The following is a 24,801-nucleotide window of genomic DNA, read 5'->3' on the forward strand; positions in this document are numbered from 1 at the left end:
CAAGAAAACTTGGTAATGGTGCTACATTGCCTGGCGTCCAGAAGATATGTGAGAGGTAAAAATCCATAGAATCTTGTAAAACAACACTTAGGACTGGTAGAAAACCTAAAGTAAGTCCAAGAGAAGTGAAGCAGATTTGTCGATTAGCATTGAAAGATCGAAGGGAAACTTATAATGAAAATCTGAAATTAATATTTAGATCTTAAAGGACAAGAACATAATTTCCTACATAGTAATGATTATTTATTGTTAAAATATTCAGGATTTAATATAATAACTTCGTTATAACCCCATAATTAACGAATCAGTCAAGAGAAACATTTTCAATTGTATAAATATGTGAATCAATGCAGATGTTATAATAATTCAGTACAAAAACAAAAAGTTTCCAGAATTATGGCCACCAGTTTACATACATACATACATACATATACATACAATATATCTCAAGAGTTCATCAAAGATTTTACATATAGAGATGACAAAATTTTTTACGAGTTATCGTGAAGACAAATAAAACTTGTTCTGACAGAAATTAAAGAGACAGCAATGGAAGCCGAAATCTTTGAAAAGACTTCGTCATACGTAACTCGAAACGAACATATTGCTGAGGTTAAAGAACTCAACTCGTCATGAATACTATATTATCTCTAGGCAGCCTTAATATTAAGATAAAAACAACATCGAAAAAGGAGCCCCGTGATCATAAACACCGGAAGAAATAAACACCTGAGCACATTCCAAACTCTAGGCAAACGCTCAAAAGAATGGCAGGAAATATTATTTTCTCTTTATTGCAGTAAACACCCTTAATTGGAGATAAGTACATTCTTTCCTACACGAAGACCAAATCACCGTCCTTTACAATCAAACGTTTATTGAGTACATTCTCTCTGACATAACAGAGTACGTCTTGGTGAAAGAGATACAATTATAAGCACATACACATATCATATTTATTATGTGATTACGTATATGCATAGGTCTACTAATGATATTACTGTATGTGAAAAGACTCGGAAGATGCTATGAATAAAGAACAGCGTCTAGCTACATATCACACAAGTTGGGAAGCTATCACTATATGCTGAAGATGAGGACGATGAGAATACGTACTTCCGTATCTCTTGTGCAGCCGTGGTGAGAACGTGACTCGCGAGACATTGTGGCTCGCAGTGATAGCTGTGCATTTCGCTTGCTTCTACCCTCCGCCATCCCCCACACTCTCATTCACTGAAGTCAAACTTCGTTCCATTTGTATTTGTCTCTGACCTGCGAGTGGCATATGTCTCTCTCGAAACCATGGACGAAAGTTCCAAGTAGGATGGGAGGACGCATTTTTTTTTGCTGTCAATATGATGAGAATATTAAATGTATGATTTGTTCACAAGTATTACGAGGAAAACGGTTGTATAACATAAAACGGCATTATACTACATGTTACTGATGAAATATTAAAAGGTTAAGTGTTGTTGTTGTTGTTATCATTATTACTATTATCATCATCATCATCATCATCATCATCATCATCATCTCTGTACGTCGACCCTTTTTCAGCAGATGTACGAATAATGCGGTTAGCTCTTCAATTTGAACTCACTGATTTACTATGTAATGTCAATTGAAAGCTAGATGTAAGGACTTGACAGATGTTGAACTTTCAAATCTTTACTAAAAAATAAATATCCGAAGCTTCGTTCTTTCGCTTGCTTTGTTGAAGCCATGTTCGCTACAACTTACGTTTGTGAAAAATTATTTTCAACAATTAAAATAGCAAAAACCTAATTTAGATCACGACTGACAGACAAATACTTTCGTGATCAACTACGACTGGCAGTAAATGACATAATTTCTGATTTTGAAACTTTGTCGCAGAAACATTCTGAAGACAGTTAATTTTAGTTTATGATATTGTTCATTTCTTTCTTCGTTACACGTACTAACCATTAGTTTGTAGCCTTGTACTGTATAAAATTATATTTAAGTGCTTGGCGTAAGGAAAATGAAAATCCGTTAATAAGTCAGACAGTTGCTTCACTTCCCCTTTGGGTGGCCGCCTCCCTCCATAGGTGCTATGCACGTTGCAGGTTACACAGTGGCTCGGCGCACGATTACATTTTCGCCACCGCTGCTGTTGTGTATCGTATATGCGGGTACAGTTGGTTGACACAATAAATTGTATACAAATCTGAACGATGCTTCCATTCTATATAAATACTCTATGTACTACTTATTACAATAGATTATTACAAGGAATAAGAAGCTGGAACGAATAAAAAAATCCAAGACAATTATACAGGGTGTAAGCGATAAAAAACTGCCAAATAATCCTGATGATAGAGCATAAATTACTGAACAAAAAAGAATTAATACATTTCTTCTCTAACTTTTGTAGTTTCCTTAGTAAAAAAAATGTTATCTGTGGGTAACCTTTTTGGAAATCATAGTAGACCGTCAGTAGCTGCGGTGATATCCTTGTTTACAAATAAGGGTACTCTGTTGCCTCTCTAATGTGCTGGTGTTAGCGTGTTTTGGACGGAAGGTCGTTGGCAATGACGTTCACATTTACTCGAACAGTAATTATTTGACTATTATCAATTCTGAAAACATGGTATTTTAGGAGTTAAAAGCAAATTTATATCGAAGGAAAAACAAAATTTAACTACAAATCATGTTTAGTAGACCGAGATGTACAGACTGCATAATTTTGGCAGTTCATATAGTTTACACCCTGTATACCTAACAAATCCAAAACTTGAAATTAACTGTAAAATAATCAGGAAATCTTGTATGTCTGTCTTTCCGGAATAGACTTTTTTTAATGTAACTTATTGGAGAGTGAAATGTGTCTCTTTTATAGTCCGCTGGTATCTAATGGAACGGAAGATCGAGAATCGCTCCAAGAAATCAGAAATATTAGATTTAGGGAACAGAATTCAAGTTAAATGTAGCTAGGAAATGGATTGGAATGGTACACAAGTCTCTGTCTGAGAGTTCTATTCCTCGGTTACGTTCCACTTTTGAGCAGTACGTTTGGTTCAACATAAGCTAGAGCAATTTTGTAAGATGAACACCACGTGCTAAGATAAAAGACTATAACTCAGTGTGTGTTTTCCCATTGTCTTCGTACGGTTTAAAACCAGATATTAATAAAGAGATTGAGAGGAAAAGGTGTCAGAAGAATTTGGGATCTTCCTCGTGTTACAAATTGGTCGTTGTTTAGTCAACTGTCCGAAGACAAGTTTGAACCTCATAAGTGACACCAATAAGGCATCACTGATGAGGCAACTAATCCAGGAGATAATGTAGAAGAGTGGCCAGTCCTTTTCCCGCACAAATTGGTTACAGGTTCGTATAATATTAACATGTACGTCATGACTTCCGGGTTGCTGAGAATATAATATTATACTTTCAAAGTAAGCTATGATCAATGGTTCAATATTGCATTTTCTAATTGATATACCGCCAGCTATAACGGCTGGGGGGGGGTCATCGTGCTAACCACACTGCATGTGGACGTGAGGCCAGCAGCGGGCTGGTCGGTCTAGGCCAGTGACCGACATGTTCCGTGCTCTGTGACGTCATACCACGGAGCCGCCACGCTCTTTGCTCGGCAATCTCTGCATACTGAGCACAGCGAGGAGAGAAGGTTCAACTGAACAGTGGTGGTACGGCGTCTATGCACTGACAGAGCGCGATCCATTCGTCTGAGGTAGTATGACAACAGCACAATTACAATACATTTGTACGAAAACAAAACTGTACATCCGTGATAAATCAATGTAACAAAATATTTTGGTTTGTAATCAAATTTAATATACTTATAATAATATGAAATTCATAATACAGGCAGCTGCAGAAGCGTTCGCTTTATGTAAATGAGGCTCCGAAACTGCTATAAATATACAAATATAGAAATAAATAATTTAAGCAGTACTGCAACACTTTGTATACTCGGAAACTTGAAAACAGTTCAAGTGTTTTTAACAGACATTTTCCTGCACAATATACAGATTGAACTATATAGGCCCTAACTTGATGAGTAGTATGCAAAGTATATTTCAACTTTTGAAACACACCATCACTTTGTGTTACTACCGTGCCCAAGTTAAATGCTTTGTCGAGATCAAACTGTGTTATGGAGTATGGAGGAATGACGAAGTGTTTGATTTGTGGCAAGCTGTTTCAGCATGTAAAGAAATTCAATATACAACGCCATTATTCTGTATGCCACACAAATGATTATGACAAATATGGGGGAGAATATCGACAAGTACTAGTGCAGCAATTGAAAGATAAATTGTTAAGTGAAGCTGGGGAACACACTGTCAGTGAATCAATGGTAAGCTTAAGGCTTAAGATATAGGATTTCACTAGCCATTGCAAAGAACATGCTTTCTTTTAATGACGGGGAATTTGCCAAGAATGTTGCCATCATGACCGCAAAGTAGTTATTCCCTAGCAAAATACAGGAATGTGATTCCATCAATTTATCTCCAAGAACTGTCGTATCATTGCTGCACTGACGCCACTGCGCTGGTGCGTGATAACAGTAATACGACTCAACTGCTCGCTCTTCCAAGCTCTTGAGGCCTGACTGGCTCTTACGTCATAACTGCAGCATCTGCCGGCCACTGGTCTAGGCCCTTCACGGGCTGTAGCACCACGGATTATTATTAACTGATATACCAATGTTATAAATACAGAGCGTATTTTGGGTGTATAAATCGCAAGGTTAACTGCAACATCGACTATAGGTATAACCATGGACTGCACGTAAGGTAGTGAAGTGTACTATCTTCAAACAGCCTGAACCACACTTTAACATACTAAACCACTTATTGTTTGCATCTCACATTACTATATTTCTTTACAATTTAAATTTGTATTCTATAATTTTATTTTGAAATTTATATTTTTTTATAAATTGTCATATTTCATTCACATACGATACTATTCTACCCTATGTTAATATTATATATTGTGAATTTCTTTTAACTCACAACAATAGGATTTTATTCTTCCAACAATAATTCCTTCCTACAATTCACTTTAAACGCTCTCGTCAACAATAGATTTTTCACTCAACACAGGATTCGTTATAGCACTCCACTGACGGCAATGACAATTTACTTGGACTATTACGAACAACAATGAACTGTTAATCTTAACTAATATTTACAAAGCACTATTTACAAATCAGAACTACCAGTTCTCAGTTCACAGTTCTTCTATCTCAGTCACTCGAGTTCACAGTATCTCGAACCACAGACCTTCAGAGACAGTTCACTGTACTCGAACTCAGGTCCCTCCAACTGCGGTCCACTGCACTCGAACTCAGGTCCCTCCAATTGCCGTCCACTGCACTCGAACTCAGGCCTTCGGATGCTGACGCAGTTGCGGACGCACACTCGAGTCGAACTCCGGTACACAAGACTGGCTTGCTTGCTCTGGCTTACTCACTGACTGAATAACTGAAAACTCTGCTCGAGTTCGCCGGCGTTTCTTCTTTTATAGCAAAATCATAGTTGCGAGAAATTTCTACAGGCGTGTAGAGAATTATCTGGATATCTCCACTTCGACGCACTTCTGGAATAGTCGGGAAGGTCCGTTCCCCATTCACTGCGTTAAGTAGCAGCTGCGCGCGCAGCCTCCCCCCGCGTGTAGGCCCCTTTCCCCACTACTCTCCGCCGCGAGCCGTCCCTCCGTGCTCCGCGCGATCTGCTTTCTTGCGGGACGCTGGTCGTGAGTTCGAATCTCACGTCGCTGTCACAATATATATATATATATATATATATATATATTCATTGCCGCTGTTATTTTAATTTTTATTTCCTATTTTATTTTATTTCATTTTTATATTCCTCTTATATTAATATAGGCCTATTATATTATATAACTAGCCGTACCCGTGTGCTCCGCTGCACCCGTTAGAAATAAATATAAAGTAATTACATAATTAAAATAGGACATTTGATCCAGGGAACATTCGTGTCTGATAGAAGGATAAATCGTTAAATATGTTACTTAATTTAAATTGTATTTAAAATATTAAAATGCGATCATTTTGATCCAGAGACCACTCATTTGGTGCAATGACAATTCCTTTAACATGTTTCTTAATTTTTATTACCAATTATTTTTGGAAAAGCGAAAATTAACAGAAAAATTTTGGCTATAGATATATTATTATGTTTATATTATATTATATTATGAAAAAGTGTGTTGATAACGGATGTACTCGAATTAGAAAGTTTTTAATTTGTTGTGGGACCTCTTGAATCTTAGGAGGAACAACTTTTACAACAGCGCAATATAATCTGCTTTGCTCATTACCAAATTTTTTGCATTGCATTTATTGCATATGTATTTTATGTATTTTAACACGATTCAATTGAGCATAGTTAAAATTTGAATTATAAAATAATGGATTGCTAAGCTTACGTACTATTAGTGCATACTAAATCGATACACTCTCGTTGTTCGTTAATTCTTAGAGATAAAAATGAATATGTTCATAAACATTATTATAAGAAATGCAGGAAATGAATATGCAGAATAACCTATATAGTTTTCTGTGCATAAGAAGCTATTTTAATCTTACCTGTCCTCAATTCACTCACAAGTTACTGTAATAACATTATATAGCATTATGTCCATCCAGAGAAACTACACTTTCCAATGATGAAAATATAATTAATTATACAAATCGGTTAATTTAGCTTCCGATATTACTTCATACAAACACAGAAACATTGTCTGTAGGCTATGTTTCATAGCTTTCGATTGTTGTGTCCAAGGCCCCTTATAGACGAAGTCATTTGTTTTTTATTTCAATACACCGCCTTAGATGGCAGTTATTTTAATTTTAAAACTCATTCATCTCATTAAATATCAGTCCTATCAAAATTTTTCAAAGAATAAAACTTATCAGAAATCATTTTTAAAGAAACGTTTGTTATGTAACATATTTCATAAAAATCAATAATAAGTGAGATATTTCGATTTATTTAATTCAGGCCCTCTTATAACCCCCTTTTAAATAACGTATTTTGAATGCCATATAGCCCATAATCTAAGTTACAACGAACTTAATTTATATTTCAATTTTCATCGAAATCGGTTCAGCCATTATCGCGTGAAAAGGTAACAAACATACAGACAGACAGACAGACAGACATACAAACAAAACTTTCAAAAAAGCGACTTTCGGTTTCAGGGTGGTTAATTATATATGTTAGGACCAATTATTTTTGGAAAATCGAAAATTACGAGAAAAAGTTTGGCTACAGATTTATTATTAGTATAGATTTCACTGTAGCTGTAGTTTTAATTTTCTTTCCTATTTTATTTTACTTTGTATATTATCTTATAAGCCTATTAATTATATATCTGAACTGCGACCGAACACAAGCGCTGTTCATTCGGTCCTCAAATTTTGTTAATATTACTGTATCTCCTTTTTTATATTGATTGTATTATTTTATTTCTATTTATATAGTTGTAATTATATTCTGTATTCTGTATATTTAAATTTAAATAATTAATAAATCACGTATGATATTATTGTTCAATAACTAAAACTGGGATGTCATCACACTCCTCATAGGGATACGAAGGTTAAAAGGTGTATCAATTTGAACAACTATCACAGTTACCTGGTGTTATAGGTGCTCTTGATTGTACATATATTGCAATAAAATTCTGTGTTAAGCACCTAAATAGGAGTGAAATACGTAGGAACAGGAAGGAATTTTTCTCCAAAAATGTTCAGATTGTTTGTTTTTATGAAATCCATAGACACTTGTGACAGACAAAATCGCAGTTGGGGTTTATCGCGGGATTATCTCACTTCCCCATATATTAGGCATCTACATCATTCCGACAATATTTCTCATTCGTCATCATTCCAAAGCATTATTCCCCGAACGCCGGTTGGCGACGGACGGAAGGAGCTGGCCTAGGGAAGAGTGTGTGCGCCTGCTTGTAACCAGGCTACGTAGCGAACAGAGTGGGTCTGGGAATGCGCCAAGTTTCAGGATTAGGGCAATAGATCTTCATTTGTCGTAGTGCTGGGTCGTAGTCCCCATTCCATTCCCTTGCACACACAAGTTGGCGTCTACACACTATTGCCAGTATCTCCCTACAATCTCGCAAACTTTTCAACAAAAAGTAGGTAAATATCTCCACAATTTATTTAAAAATCCCCAGAAATGTTGCTAAAAATTAATAACAAATATCAGTACATAAAAATTAGAAAAACGTACCTATGCAGACAAAAATATCATTTTTTCGTCGTCATCTCCTTTCGTGTTGTTAACGGCTGTGATGTTGAGGTGGAAAGTGTGGGAACAGCTGATTGTGAATACACTGCACCTGATACAATCATTGACACTACACTTTTTCGCAAACTGTAAGTTTGCCAATTTTCACCTAAGAATTTCAGGGAATTTCTTATGTGTAAAATAGATGTCACTGTTTTCATGTTCATCTTATTACTTAATTTATATTTTACAATGTTAATGGGACACTCAACTTAAAAATTGGAGAAAAAGTGTCATAGAAATGAAAAATTAAATTTCTATACTAATTACGTGACAGAACTAAATCAATATGCAGAATTCTTCCCCTATTCATTGAGAAGTCACAGTCAAATGCACAAAGCCAAAAAATAAAAAATGATAATTAAAAGTGATATTTCAATTAATGATTGATTAAAAATTGAATTATTATTTTTTTTTTTAAGTATTGGATCTAATGAGCTGAGATTTTGCATGTTACTTTCCATGTGTAGCCTATATTAAACTTTTTCTCCAAATTTTAAAATGATTGGTCAAATAGGAAAAAAGTTCCAAAATATAGCTGAGTGTCCCCTTAAGCTGGCTAAAGAGTTTTTCCACTCCTGCGTTTGAATGTGAAAGTGAAAGGACCTTCATTGCAAAATTTGCGATATGCTTTTGTATTATCTGAATCTACGGCACGTAGGCATCTATATTCCTGCCACTACTCTTTAAAGTAGTGTTGTTAGTATGTAGGCTTTCCCATGATGAAATGTTTTAGTACACTTGCACTAACGATTTTTAAATATATATTGAAACCAGAAAAAACTACAAAACTACAGTCTCATTGCTAAAAATTTGCTTCACTACAACGAACATCGGCACAAAATTTCAAAACACAACTGAGGACAGTTTTTGCAAAACTTGCTAACTGAAAAATTTGCAAAATTGAGATTTTGAAGGATTCGTTAACATAAGGCAAGCCTCTACATGATGTTCAAAGCGTTTTAGTAAAATTGGGTTATTTCTCTGCATTATAGTATGTCAAAGTGTGATAGTTTTTTTCAAAACTTGCTTTCTGCTATAAGTTAGACATACAGCAAAATTTGCTTACTATAATGTTTTGTCTCTCCTGTAAAATTTAGTTTTTTCAGTTAGCAAGTTTTGCAAAAACGGTCCTCAACTGTAACGGGTCGATTCAGAGTGCGAGAAATAACCAAGTTACATCAACTGCAGCTCGAAAAAATCGGTAGAAAAGTCGCTAATCATATTTTACCAAATTTGTCGCGGAAACTTGTTCAAAATTCCCTAGATTTAGAGACATGTCGCTAAATATGGCAACACTGCATCTACAGCCGGGAAATAATAATTATAAACATTCTTGGTAGGGCTAACAATAATTAGTTTATCCAATATACTCGTATGTGACTGACGATTTCAACGTGGACACCACCAGCAACAATGATCTCGATGAATACCTCAGCCAACATTTCAAATTTAGCTACGTTCAACTGCAACGTCTACTCTAGATTTTATCTATGAAAAAACATCTCAATATAGTTAGTATGTGTCTTGCATCATACGTTTCATATTGCAGACATCTACTGAGAAAATAAGTCGAATTTGTAACTCCGTGTTGAAATAAATGCAGTCATTGAATTTAACCGTTGTTTCATATCTCAACCTCTAATCAGAAGGCGTATTATACCGCAGAGTTTTATGAAGTGAGAAGGAATGTATTCGTTCGTGCACAACAAAAAAATATATAATATTTTACACACGTAATTTTATTTCATTTCACATCCTGGCTGCTAGGTATTACCATATACAGAAACAAAGAAGTTCATTATAACATTGTACAGATAAAGTAAGATAATAGAAAATATAAATAAGCGAAGTACAACTTTGACTGTAACATGAGTATTATGTAAGTAAATAGGAATACATGTGTAAATATATTTTGTATTCTTGCGTCCTCAGTAGTAGCAATATGGAAAAAGTTTACAATTTCTTAGAAATTTACTTCCATCCATATCCAAGTCCAAGTCCATGACCTAGGCCATATCCAAGCCCGTATCCGCCGAAGCCCAGTCCATATCCGCCGTAGCCGAGTCCATATCCGCCGTACCCGAGACCGTATCCGCCGTAGCCGTATCCAATAGCTGGGTATCCGACAGAAACTGATTTCACCTTAGTCACTCCGACTCCAGGGTATCCGTGTCCAAAACCTCCGTAGCCGAGTCCATATCCTCCGTAACCTAGTCCAAGTCCGTAACCCCCATAACCAAGTCCTAGTCCGTAACCTCCATAGCCTAGACCAAGTCCATAACCATGACCCAGTCCATAACCGAGTCCATATCCAAGACCAAGTCCATAACCTTTAAGTCCTAGACCAAGTCCATAACCGAGTCCATATCCTCCATATCCGAGACCAAGTCCATAACCAAGCCCGTAGCCTTTAAGTCCTAGACCAAGTCCATAACCTCCATATCCCAGGCCAAAGCCTTTATATCCTAGTCCAAATCCTCCATATCCTAGTCCAAGTCCTCCATACCCCAGTCCAAGTCCTCCGTACCCTAGTCCAAATCCTCCATATCCTAGTCCAAGTCCTCCATACCCTAGTCCAAGTCCTCCGTATCCTAGTCCAAATCCTCCATATCCAAGTCCATGGCCTAGTCCATGTCCCCATCCATATCCTTTAAGTCCTAAACCAAGTCCATATCCTCCAAGTCCATATCCACCGAGGAATGGTCCAAATCCTGAAAAAATATAGGTATCTATAATACAATTTGAAAATATTAAGCTTAATATTTAGGAGATATTTGCATCCAAATGCAAGTCACTATTTTGTTCAGTGGCAGTATCCTTAATTTTTCGTTATTCGCTCCGTATCTATACGTGTGACTCATAGATGTCGCTAATGCTTAGAAGCGTAGAGCGCCTAGTTCGTCAGGGACTATCTAGAGTGCACCTAGAATTTTAACTGTCATAAATTTATATTCCAATGTCTAATGAAAATTAAGAGAAACCTTAATTCTTAATACTTATCGCCCTAAAACGGAAGTTCATCACTATAATACAAGATACTATTATTGATATTTAGTCGTTAGATTAAGTAAGTCCAAAAAATGGTTCAGTTCTATTGCTATAACAATGTTTAACAAGTTACCACATAAGGCACATGATGCAAGTTATATACAATTTAAATCTGTTTTGTATAACTGGTTAATCAACCATCCATTCTATAGTATTAGCGAATTTCTTGACTCCGCTGTAAATATATTCTAAATTTATAGGCTGCATTGCTCTTCATTATTACGATTATTATTAGTATTGGTTATTGTTATTACTATTACTATTATTACAATTTCAACTGATTCGATTAAATTGGAAAATATTCAAAGAAAAATTATTTCCTTATGTGCTCTTCGATTTAATACCCAATTCCTCTGACTTTAACTATGAGATTACCTGTAAATATTTTATTCTAGACGTCAAAATCTTGATTATTAAGTTTATTGCAAAGTTATCAAGGGTGATATTGATTGTGAATCTATCATAAACAATATCAGCCTTCGTATTCCTACGAGAGGTTTAAGATTTCAAAAAAAAAAATTTATAACAGAAATTCAAAATCACTTTCTCCGGTCTGTAGATGCATAAAATATGCCAATTTGCATGGGCACAATTTAGATCCTTTTAAGGTATAGTTTCGCTTTGATTATTAGTATTTACTGTTCTTGTTATCTATTTTATTTATGTATGTTTTTGTTTATTTAAGATATTATTTATTTGTCTTTGCACCTTTGTATCTTCTGTTTGTGTATTGTGCTGAACTATAATTGGCCTCTGGCTGTTGTTCAGCACACAAATATTAATAATAAAATAAAAAAATAAATTATTATTATTATTATTTATATTATTATTATTATTATTATTATTATTTACCAGTATTGTATTTCATTTGTATTGTTCTATTCATCTGTTTTTATATTTTATGTCTATTGCTGTTGATCATGACATTCATAAACGATTGATTGATTGATTATCATAGGCGGCGTGTCTATATTATACTAATAATTAATTATAATGAAATGATAGAGAATTGTTGGAATATTATAGAGGAGCCAGCATCTCTATGTTACCTGGACCACGGGCCTACCCAACACAAGTTATTAGTCGTGGGTAAGTCAATCGTAATTTGAGTCATGACCATGTCTTATATTTCCAGTGTACATGCACTGAGAGGACATTTATCCTCATCCTATTTTAATTTAATCTCTTCACGTAAAAATAATTACAAAGTATTTAAATGATTCCTCACATGAAAATTAATATTAATCATCGTAATTAATTTCCAAAATTAAGATTCCTCTAACCAATTAGTTACACACTGTTATAGAAGCCACGGTATTCGAAATTAGCAGAGGTCCCTCTTTACGAGACAGGCAAAGTCACCAAAGGATAATCATTTTTGAAAAGGTATATTTTACGACAAATTATCAATTGCGATAATCTTAGCGTCTGAGTGAGATAAAGGTGATAATGCCAGCGAAAGAAATCCGGGGTCCAGCGCCGAAAGTAACTCAGAATTTGCTCTTAATTGGTTGAAGGAAAACTCCGGGATAAACTCAACCTGGTAACTTGTCCTAACAAGGTTTTGAATTCGGGCCCGCCCCTTTAACGTTCAGACATGGTAACCGTTACTCCACAACGGGTGGACTTCTCCATATTAAAGTTGACAGATTATCTTTAAAATATACAATAATCATAAAACCAGATATTTAAAAATAACACCGTATTCGACATTGACAAATCTGTTGTGAATCGCATTCGAGTGTTCTAGATTTTCAACCAGAAACACTACCAACTTTTTGAAGTTTCATTGCTTTCACAATTAAATACAACGAGTTAACAGATTTACTTGATAATATAATAATTTAATGCAACACATTAGTCTTGTCACAAAGGCTGAGATATACATTAACGGTCTTACTAATACAAACTCTATATACAGACGTTTAACTGTCTTATACTTATACAATGAGTAGCTCGTTTATAAGCCGTGTGTAAATTCCTTACTAATAATCACTACATACGTCGTGTATAACAGTACAACTGTTACACAGCTACGTCATAGTTTCGTCATTACTTCGTTACGAAAGGTAATAGAATATCTGAGGTTCTCTACTGCATCCGGTAGAGCGCTCTAGTGTGGCGTGTTAAATATCGATAGTACAACTGGCTCTAATCGACTACCACACTACATTTTGGTCAAAGAGTACAAGCTACAGCAATATTATTCTAATAATTCTATGATCTTTGGTTTGTTCTTCTGTGGTTACAAGGTAAACATCATCATAAAATGACAGCCGATACGAACAGCTGTTAGAGGGGCGGCCAGTTTTTCCCTATATACAACGCTTAAACAAGGGGTTTCGTGTATATAACTACTGCGAAGCAATTCCCATTGTATAGTTACAGCCTGTTTATACGTCCATAGCTTATTCACGGTTTATTAGTAACGTTTTCTGTCTCAACTCTGCATAAGTCTAGTATAAAAACTATACACGGTTTATTAGTAAGACTGTAAAAGAGTTACGTTAATTTCGCTGATATTTAGTCGTTAACAGGGATAGAAACAAGGAACGAATATATTTTTTTTAAACAAACATAATTTATGTCTAGATATCTGCACGTGGTGAATAAGGAAATTTTCTAATAGAATGGAGGAAATATGAAACTCTTATAAAAAGACCAACTTAGAGATGTGTAAAAGAATTACTTCCATAATCTTCTAATTTGACTAGATATATCCAAAGTAATGCAAAAGCCTCGTTTTATTTTCAAATTTTTTTATTATTATTTTCTTTGTTTAACAGAGATGCACAATCAGAGTAGGGCAAGGCACCGTATCATATTTGTGGGAGAGTACCAAAATCAAACCGTTAAAATTGAAATGGCTATGAGTTCATCATTTTCCTTATTTCCTATCACATACATTTTACTTGCGGCTTAAAATAATTTAAGGTCTTGAAAAGAAACACCGAATCTACAAGATATTTGAGGTCATTACAGAAATATTTTTTTTTTAATTTTTATTCTATTTTATTGGGTTATTTTACGACGCTGTATCAATATCTAGATTATTTAGCGTCTGAATGAAATGAAGATGATAATGCCGGTGAAATAAGTCCGGGGTCCAGCACCGAAAGTTACCCAGCATTTTCTCGTATTGGGTTGAGGGAAAACCCCGGAAAAATCCTCAACCAGGTAACTTGCCCCGACCGGGATTTGAACCCGGGCCACCGTTACTCCACGAGTGTGGACTACATGAAATATACCAAAACGTTTTGATAGCAACTTTGGACAGGAAGTAATATTTCGGAGTGCAATTAGCTTTATAGAATTATATTAAAACCAAGAATATTAACGTATATGGCAGATATGAAATAATGTTTCATTTTCTTTAAAATGGATCAAGACTTCTCCACCAAATCATATATGCATCGGCCTATATAAATGATCATAAGTATATTATTTTTAAAATTTCCAGTATACCATTTTATGGTCAATTACTCACCACTGGCACTAGCTTGAGATAGTACCTGGAAGAAATAAAAAATAAGAGTATTATTCCTAGGGTGAAATTATGAATAATTAACTTATAAGTTTTACTTTTAATTTACTGTCTAATGTTTGCACTTCTTTTACGGGAATACAATAGAGTTGGGACATTACATAGTCTGCAGAGTGAATCATAAGTAACGTCATTAATTTCAGGGCGTTATTCTTTGAGATATTTCAGACAAATAGTTTAATAGAATTTTGCTCGATTTTGCTTCCTTTTCGGGATAAGAATTTCTATATGAAACATTTCATAGAGTGTTTTGGGAAAGCCATTAAATGTGCAGAGATATATCCGAACAAATGTAACAATGTGAAATTTCTTTGCAGAACGAAAAGTCACATTTTCTCGGATCAAAATTCTGCATTTTTAATTAATTTATTATCATAGACACTACTCCCTTAAAGTGACTGAGCAGATTTGGAATTGAAACAATGATATTCCATAACACGTTATAAAATATTGCACATAAAACAACTTTTCTCACGAAAATCAGGCAAAAACGAAAATAATTGTATTATTTAACCTTTTATGTTTCATATATGCCAAAGAATAACTCCCTGAAATTAATCACATTACTTAAGGTTCATACCGGTTGTTCTTTATGGTTGTGAAACTTCGACCCTCACTCTGAGAGAGAAAAATTGGTTAAGGGTGTTTGAGAATAAGGTGCTTAGGAAAATATTTGGGGCTAAGAGGGATGAAGTTACAGGAGAATGGAGAAAGTACCACAACACAGAACTGCACGCATTGTATTCTTCACCTGACATAATTAGAAACATTAAATCCAGACGTTTGAGATGAGCAGGGCCTGTAGCACGTATGGGCGAATCCAGAAATGCATATAGAGTGTTAGTTGGGAGGCCGGAGGGAAAAAGACCTTTAGGGAGGCCGAGACGTAGACGGGAAGATAATATTAAAATGGATTTGAGAGAGGTGGGATATGATGATAGAGAATGGATTAATCTTACTCAGGATAGGGACCAATGGCGGGCTTATGTGAGGGCGGCAATGAACCTCCGGGTTCCTTAAAAGCCAGTAAGTAAGTATTAACCCTAGCATTATCAAGATATATTTGTGACGTTGATTACCAAGGTTGGGAAAAAATAACCCCCCTATTAAATTTAAATATATTACTTCTAGTTTAAAAAATAATTATGTAATAATTATATTACTTACAGTCACTGAACAATTACCTTCAATTTTAAAGGTTTACAATATGTTCAATTAAATTTTATCACCAAAATGTTTTACGTTACTTTAAAAAATGCACATCGTTTTTCATTTAGTGATTCTGTATCCTTTTTGAGCAAAATGCTCCAGCATACATAATTTTAGTAACGGAATGTTTTTACATGAATTAAATCCACAATTTCCACATCTGACACTGGTTAATTACAGAATTCAAACTTGAAAATGCTTGAAATATCAAGCATGGGTAAAATCTTTCCACCAACAAATATCCTACTTCAATTATTTGTCTCTTAGGCCTATATTACAAACCTAAAACTGAACAAATATGTAGACGAATACTTTATCAAGTTAGAAACAAATAAAGGGAGAGTGGAAACATCAAATTTCATTTTATTGCTGAAAGTTTTTGATAATTAAATGTTTGGGCAAATAATTCCTAACCTGGGTAAAAAAAACTCTTTTTTTATAATTCTAATAATGAGAAATTGAAAAATTACGTACCGGTATTCATAAAGTAATTTTTATACTTTTAATGTACAGTGTTAAAAAATTTTAACGCAGTTCTTATGGATAAAAATTAATTGTTTGTTATTTGTATACGAAAATAAAAATAAGTAATTGATTAACTAGCGGACTTATTCGTGTTAATTATGTAAGTTTGTGCGGCTTACAGCTGTTTCGGTGCTTCATCACACCATCGTCAGAGCCTACTACATCTCGGCGTCATCTCGAGCTTCTCTGCCTGTTGTGTGGGTGCGTTTGATTGTTGAAAAGTGGAGTCAAATAGTGTGTGTGTGCTGAAATTGATGTGTGTGTTGAGAATTTGATCGGGGTGTGTTTTAGTGTGTCTGTATATTTCGTATTGTTCCCACATAACAAGAGGCAGAGAAGTTCGAGATGACGCCGAGATCTAGTAGGCTCTGAGGATGGTGTGATGAAGCACCGAAACAGCTCTAAGCCTCACAGACTTACATAATTAACACGAGTAAGTCCTCTAGTTAATCAATTACTTATATTCAAGTGTTAAAAGTAGTGTACGCAAGATTCAAAATGGATTATCAAAATGAAAACATGTCAAAAACAATGTTTGTTGCGAGAACTCTATAACTAACTGATTAACTGACGAGTTAAATAGTTAATGAAACAAGCTTTTAATATAGATACTTAATTTACTAGAATGTTTCGATTATATGTCTGTGATAGAATTAAATGAAAGACAAATGTTGAAGTTATGGTAGGAGAAATGGAAGTGACTCCAGAGAATATAACAAGCCAAGGAGAACAACGAAAGATCTTCAGAAAATTAAGCAGTATATTGTTCTCTACTGGTACAAATGATGACTTACCGCAACAAGAAGGGCGCAAGCGAGTTGACCGTTCATGATGGAGACAGCTGAGGACTTTTGCTACCACTGACACGAGCGTCGGTCGCAGTGGCTTATATACTTGCAGGTGAACGTGTGTAATCCAATTCAGAAACAGAAGAAAGTACACATATCTGCTTCTTAAGGATAAGCTCGTATGGATAACGTAAAAGTAATAGCTTCTCTATATTACGATGCGTCACACGACTTCTATTTAAAGCTCACGTTGCATGGCAACTAGTTAATTTTAAGTCATTTACCTTAAATTGCCTTTCCACCAGAAGCAATAGCCTTGCTTAAATATTTAGTTAATTTTTATAGATATTTATTGTGCTGCATCACATCATCAAGTGTTTATAAATGATCTTGCCCCCCTATTAAAAGATGTAGGTCATCCCATATTATTTGCAGATGACAGAAATTTACAGCCAATAACTCCAACACATTCCAATCTTCAACAGAGGAAATTCTCTTCGAAATATGTGACTGGTTCTCAGTCAATAAATTGGTATTAAATTGTAACAAAACTAACATAATTCAATTTAAATCCTGTCCAAATTCAACGTCGCAAATTTCTAGCGCAATAATTAACAACAACAACCAAATTTCTTGGCTTAAAAATCGATAATGTGTTGAATTAGAAAACTCATATTAAAGAAATTACCCCCAAACTAAATTCAGCTTGTTTTGCTATTAGATCTATGCAAAAGATAGTAAATATCAATACTTTAAAACAATATACTTTGCATATTTCCACTCGGTAATGAGTTTTGGAATAATATTCTGGGGAAGTTCCACAGATAGTAACAGTATATTTCTATTACAAACGAAGAGTAATTAGAACACTAGTAGGTGCCAAATCTATGGAATCGTATAGGACTATTTTAAGAAAACTAAATAATGCCCATGGCTTTTAAGTATACCTTTTCATTAATAATCTTCCTGGTATGTAATCGTGAAAACTTTGTAACTAATTCTACAGTTCATAGCATAAATACACGTGAAAAAATGACTTTCATACTCCATCGGCAAGTCTATTGTGCTATCGAAGAGGAGTGCGTTATATGGCAGTAAAAATTTTTAATAGCCTCTCTATCGATAAAAAAAATGAAACTCAAAACATAAGATTATTTAGGGCCAAATTAAAGAAGTACCTAATTTTCACGCCTTCTATTCTGTAGGTGAATTCATGACATTCAATAACACTTCATGAAATTGATACTAAAACTTTGTGTTGTACTAGTAGACCATTTTGTAAATCTCGTCTGTATATATTTCATCTAGACTGTGACTATAAATTAAGACTTTATAAAAGTATTAAGTTTTTCGACTTGTTCCATATTCTAGCTGTAAGCAAAGTATGAATACCATGGAATGTTAATAAATGCAATACAATACAATACATAGTCATAATTATCATCATTAGCAACAGAATTACTATCATCACCATCAACTCTAGGAATTCACCTTGGAAGAACGTTCTGTCTTCAGAAAACCTTAAAAGTTTTCTTCCTCATGATCTTTCACCTAAGGTTTTAAATTTGTATAACAATTTGGTTCATTCTCCCTATTTGATTGTCACCACGTTTTTATATTAATTACATATCTATTTATGAGGTGTTATGCAACGATCACCCCTTCTCCATCTGTACATACACATTTTAGACGGCTTATCTGAAGAAACCATAGGCCTATATAAACATTACAGTAAACTTCCCTGCATCGATCTACCCCTCTTACAATCTTGGGAAGAACATACGAATTACGACATTGACAAGTGATTTTATTTATTTAGTAATACAGAGAAATGTCCTCAGTATTAATTCTGTAGTGCTCGGGAACATAGGTTAAGGGTGTTTGAGAATAAGGTGCTTAGGAAAATATTTGGGGCTAAGAGGGATAAAGTTACAGGAGAATGGAGGAAGTTACAGAACGTAGAACTGCACGCATTGTATTCTTCGCATGACATAATTAGGAACATTAAATCCAGACGTTTGAGATGGGCAGGGCATGTGGCACGTATGAGCGAATCCAGAAATGCATATAGAGTGTTAGTTGGGAGGCCGGAGGGGAAAAAACCTTAGGGAGGCCGAGACGTAGATGGGAAGAAAATATTAAAATGGATTTGAGGGAGGTGGGATATGATGATAGAGACTGGATTAATCTTGGTGAGGATAGGGACTAATGGCGGGCTTATGTGGGGGCGGCAATGAACCTCCGGGGTTCCTTAAAAGCGAGTAAGTAAGTAAGTAAGTAAGTGCTCGGGATAAGTGGCACAAGTCAAAAATGATAATTTTACAGGGGAAGGAAAAAAACTATCTTCACACTGGTTTATGTCGATTTGATTTTTTTCTGTATGAATTATTGTAATGGGAGAAATACTTACGTCTCTTTTTCCAAGCGAGCAGATGTTCCGTAAGTTGTTAATAAATTAATAAAAAATGTTTGTGAAAACTGACTTGTGCTACTTTTCCCAAGCACTGCAGAATTTTTGGTAAGTAAAATATACGCAAGTAGTAAATCCACTTCGGAAAACGTATTATGTGTCTTTCTCTTGTTAAATTTTACATTACCTAGTTAACATGTTTCAGCCTGTTATCGGCCATCTTCAGAACTGGTTATTGCTGGCCTTGGTGTCTTTTGCTTGTGTTTCCTGTGGGGGTGTGTTGTGTAGTGTAATGTGGAGTCAAAGAATGTGTGTGTTATGAAGTTGACTTGTGTGTTGAGAATTTCATTTGGATGTGTTTTTGTGTGTATGTATATTTCGTATTGTTCTAGTGTGTTTAGTGTCTAGCTTTTTGGTTGAATATGTAGAATTTCCATATCTGTGTTGATGTCTCTGTAGGTGTGGTTAGCATTTGTGATGTGTTCTGCATAAGTGGAAGCGTTTTGTAGTTTTGTTATCGTTGTGATGTGTTTTTTGTAACATGTATGAAATGATCTGCCTGTCTGTCCTATGTAGAAGTTGTTGCAGGTGTTACATTTGAGTTTGTATACGCCTGTGTGGTTGTATTTGTTTGTTTGTGTTGTTTGTGTGTTGAGATGCTTTTGTAGAGTAATATTTGTTCTGTTTGCGATGTTGTAATTTAATTTCTTTGAATGAGGTTGCAATCTTGTGTGTGTTTTTGTTTTGGTATGTTAGTGTGATGTAATTTTTGTGTTCTTGTGTTTGTGTGTTGTATTCTTATGCTTTTTGTGATTATGTTTTGTCTTCCTTATTATGTCGGGGTTGTATCCGTTTTCTTGTGCTATGTATTTGATTGTGTTTAGCTCTTCGTTGTAATCCTGTTGGTTCATTGGTATGTTGAGTAGTCTGTGTACCATTGTTCGGAATGCAGCTTGTTTGTGTTGTGTTGGGTGGTTGGATGTGTTGTGTATGTGTTGTTGTTGTTGTGGATTTTGAATGTGTTTGTTGGCGACTTTTGTTACTGTGATGTCTAGAAACTTTATGGATTTGTTGTTTTCAATTTCTAATATATAGTGTAGCTCTGGGTGTATTTTGTTTATGTTTTGATACAGATTTTGGATCTATCTTTTGTTTCCTTTGTATAGTATTAGTATGTCATCTACGTATACAATATTCGAAACTTAAACATTAGTCCGCTATATTTTATAAATTCCATGTTAATATTATCTAATCCAGGAGCTTTTGTATTTTTAACACTTCTTAATACCTCTTCTAACTCATCAAAATCTAGGGAATCAATATTTTGTACATTATTTCCTGTTTCTTCACTATTATATTATCTTTCCTCAATTTCGTTGTTTGTTTGAAGTTTTATGTAATAGTTCTTTCAATCTTTTTCTGACATTATGTATAACCTTGCAGTATCCCTGCTTTATTCAAACGTTTTAATGTGTGTTATATTTTTCTAGCAATAAACTTATTATTATTATTATCATTATTATTATTATTATTATTATTATTATTATTATTATTATTATTATTATTATTAGCTATGTGTGTTTATATGGATCTCCTTTAACGTTGGACTCCCAGGCAAAAGTTATGAGCAACATTGGTATTTGCTAATAATGAATAGGAAGAACTAAATAGATTATATTATGTTTTTCAATTTCTGAGATATCTGAGTAAGAAGTATAGAAAAGTGTGATTACATGAATATAATAATGAGCATTTAATGTTTTTTTTTTTAAATAAAATATACTTTTAGGAATTCTTGAACTCCTGTAATAATTGTAGAGAAAAATATCATCCACATATTCTGGAATTAAAAGAAGTCTGTAAAATTACAACATATTACATTCTTTAAGAAGGAACAAATTCTTTAGTTTCAGGGACTTAAACTAAAGTAAGTCCTTTACATTACTATTGGTTATTATAATTTCTTATCACGAATGCAGCGATAACTGACTACAGATATTCGGGAGAAATATGTCACTTACTCACATTATCTCTTTCCTGACAGCCATTTAAAGTCATATATTAGTAACATTCGACGCGCCTTTCTTAGGTATAAGTACGTCTATTTCCTGTTTTCTTGTCTAGTTTGCGAAGCTATAACGATTAAAACCCCAATCCGCCATTCCTCAACCTACTGTATATTTAGGCAGTATATGAATGTCCAAGTCTGAGTCAGAAGACATAATCTGAAATATGTTTGCAGTAATGAGTGCTAAACGAAATAATTGTGTTACACTTAGGAATGTTTATCTACATAATATGTTTTTTTGTTATAAACACTTCTAAACTTTATCTAATTGACATACTAAAAGAATAGATGTAGCTCCACTAGGAATTAAAAATAAGAACAAATTCATAAACTCGATTATACAAAGAAGATATGAAGGGTTCAGAGCCATAGTGGGCCAAGCGCCATTTATTAAAAACGGAGAAAGCAAGGGTTAAAGTTAAGTGAATACCATAGTTTAATGAAGATTGACATATCATTTAGTTTTAATGTGTATACTTTATATTGCTTGCTATATGTTTCCATTGAATTATGGTAATAACTTCATTTTAACCCTTGTTTTCCACGTTTTTAGTAAATGGCGCTTGGCCCACTATGGTTCTGAACCCTTCATATAGTCATTATTTTATTACAAAAGATAACAGAGTAACAACCCACCGCTGTGGAGTAACGGCTAACATGCCTGACCGTGAAATCCGAGTTCAAATCCTGGTTAGGACAAATTACTTGGTTGAGTTTCTTCAGGGGTTTTCCCTCAACCTATTAAGAGAAAATACTGGGTAACTTTCGGCGCTGATCCCTGGACTCATTTCGCGGGACTATCACCTTCATCTCATTCAGACGATAGATAACTACAGCAGCTGATAAAGCGTCGTAAAATAACCAATTACAAATAACATAACTTACATTCTTCATTGCATCCGCCAGTGTACCGCGATAAGTATCGATAGCGTAACTGAGTCTGATCAATTACTACGCTACATTTTGATCAAAGACTACAGCTACAGCAATATAATTATAATTATTCTGTACTCTTAGATTTATTGTTCTGTGGTTACAAGACAACCATCATAAAATGATTAAAATGGCAATCGATACGGTCAGCTGTCAGAGGGGCGGTTTTTTTTCTCTGTATACAACATTTGAACAGGGGGTTTCGTGTGTATAACTTACAGCAATTATAGACTACGAGAAGGCTTTCGACAGAGTAGACCGAGAATTATTATGGGGCATACTATTTAATAGAGGAGTACCTCCACACCTTATCAAAACGATACAAAGTTTATACAGAAATGTCATACAGATTAAAATACAAGATAGCACAAAAAATGACCGAAATAAACCAAGGAGTTCGACAAGGGTGCCCTCTCTCACCCACTCTTTTCAATATATATATATAGATGAAATAAAAAGACTTTGGTTTGAGAAGATTAAACATTTTAATATTGACAATGTAAATTTTACAGCACTTTTATTTGCAGACGATCAAGTAATTGTCAGCCGTAACGAAAATGATCTGCAAATAGCAATTATTAAATTGAATGAAGTTGCCAGTAAATATAATATGATTATCTCCACAGATAAAACAAAAGTAATGGCATTCTTAGGAGCTTATCCAATCAGAACAAAAATTGTACTAAACAATAAAACCATAGAACAAGTGAACACGTTCAAATATCTAGGCTGCAACGTCACTTATAACAAGAGCCGAGAAATAGATGATAAGCTAAATGCTTTTAATTATTTTTGTGGAACAATACGTCGAACTTTAGGTAGGAAAGTTCGGAAAGAAACATTACTAAAGTTTTACAAAGTGATGGCTTTACCAGCTTTACTATATGGATGTGAGAACTAGGTTTTAAGGAAGAAAGACGAGAGAAGAATTGAGGCTGTTGAAATGAAATTTTTGAGGTTTGTGGCTGGCTATACACTACTTGATAAAAAGAGAAGTGAAGACATTAGATCCGAATTAAAAATGCACAATATTATAGATATAATAAGAAGACATCAAAACAATTGGAGGGAGCATATACAGCGCATGCCAGAAACGTCAATTACCAGAACAATATACAGTCACGACCCCCATGGGAGAAGAAACCCAAGAAGACACACAAAAAGATGGCGGGACCAGTTTTGATTTGATTGGAGTGGAACGGATCTTATGGTCCATACCGTAATGTAGATGATGATGATGAACTTACAGCAAAGCAATTCCCAAACATAATTACACACTGTTTACAGATCCATTGCATATGCATGGTTTATTAATAACGTTTTCTGTCCCAACTCTGCATAAGTTTGGATTAAAAATTATACACGAGTTATTAATAAGATAGTTATTGTATTACATCAAAATGAGCAAGTGTATAAATTCAGGGTTTCTCACACGTACAATTTTAAACTAGATATATAGATAAGTGCATTTATTGATGCATAATAAATTATGTAAACTCATGTACACAAGATCCTTCGCTCGAGCCCGTACGGCCATTCGTGCTGTAACTATGCACAGTTTGAATCTTCAAAGAAAACAAAAATAATACTACTAATAATAAAATAGTAAAACAACAGTTATTATTATTTCTACCGCTATCATTAATTATCACCATTACAACTAATCTAACTTCATACCAAACTTCACAAAAATAATAAAAGTAAAATCAATGTAAGATATAAAAAACACAGTGAAACATAGCCTATATATATATATATATATATATATACTGTCTTCAAATGTATTATTGTACCATCTCAACATTACAAATATTAACTTACGCTAGATGGCAGTAGTGTGTTATGATTAGCTGTTTTCTTTTTATCAGTTGTGCCAACTATGGAATCTTCACTGAACTCTGTGGACGGTTACTAGTCAAGAAGGCTTTGTTGATTCGGTTTCATTTTTA

The 24,801-nt window shown here is 34.4% G+C and overlaps 1 protein-coding gene across 1 annotated transcript; it reads right to left on the reverse strand.

Annotated features, from left to right (window-relative positions):
* Window positions 1–10,048: 10,048 nt before the first annotated feature.
* On the reverse strand, window positions 10,049–17,580 carry LOC138708197 (chorion class B protein B.L1-like). The gene is made up of 3 exons (XM_069838490.1): window positions 17,448–17,580; window positions 14,863–14,887; window positions 10,049–11,038 (listed from the first exon to the last, which is right to left on the reverse strand). The coding sequence occupies exons 1-3, from the start codon at window positions 17,481–17,483 to the stop codon at window positions 10,299–10,301; spliced, it is 801 nt and encodes a 266-aa protein (XP_069694591.1). The 5' UTR covers window positions 17,484–17,580; the 3' UTR covers window positions 10,049–10,298.
* Between the last annotated feature and the right edge of the window lie 7,221 nt (window positions 17,581–24,801).

This window comes from Periplaneta americana, chromosome 1 (assembly GCF_040183065.1).
Source record: "Periplaneta americana isolate PAMFEO1 chromosome 1, P.americana_PAMFEO1_priV1, whole genome shotgun sequence".
Classification (NCBI taxonomy): Eukaryota; Metazoa; Arthropoda; class Insecta; order Blattodea; family Blattidae; genus Periplaneta; species Periplaneta americana.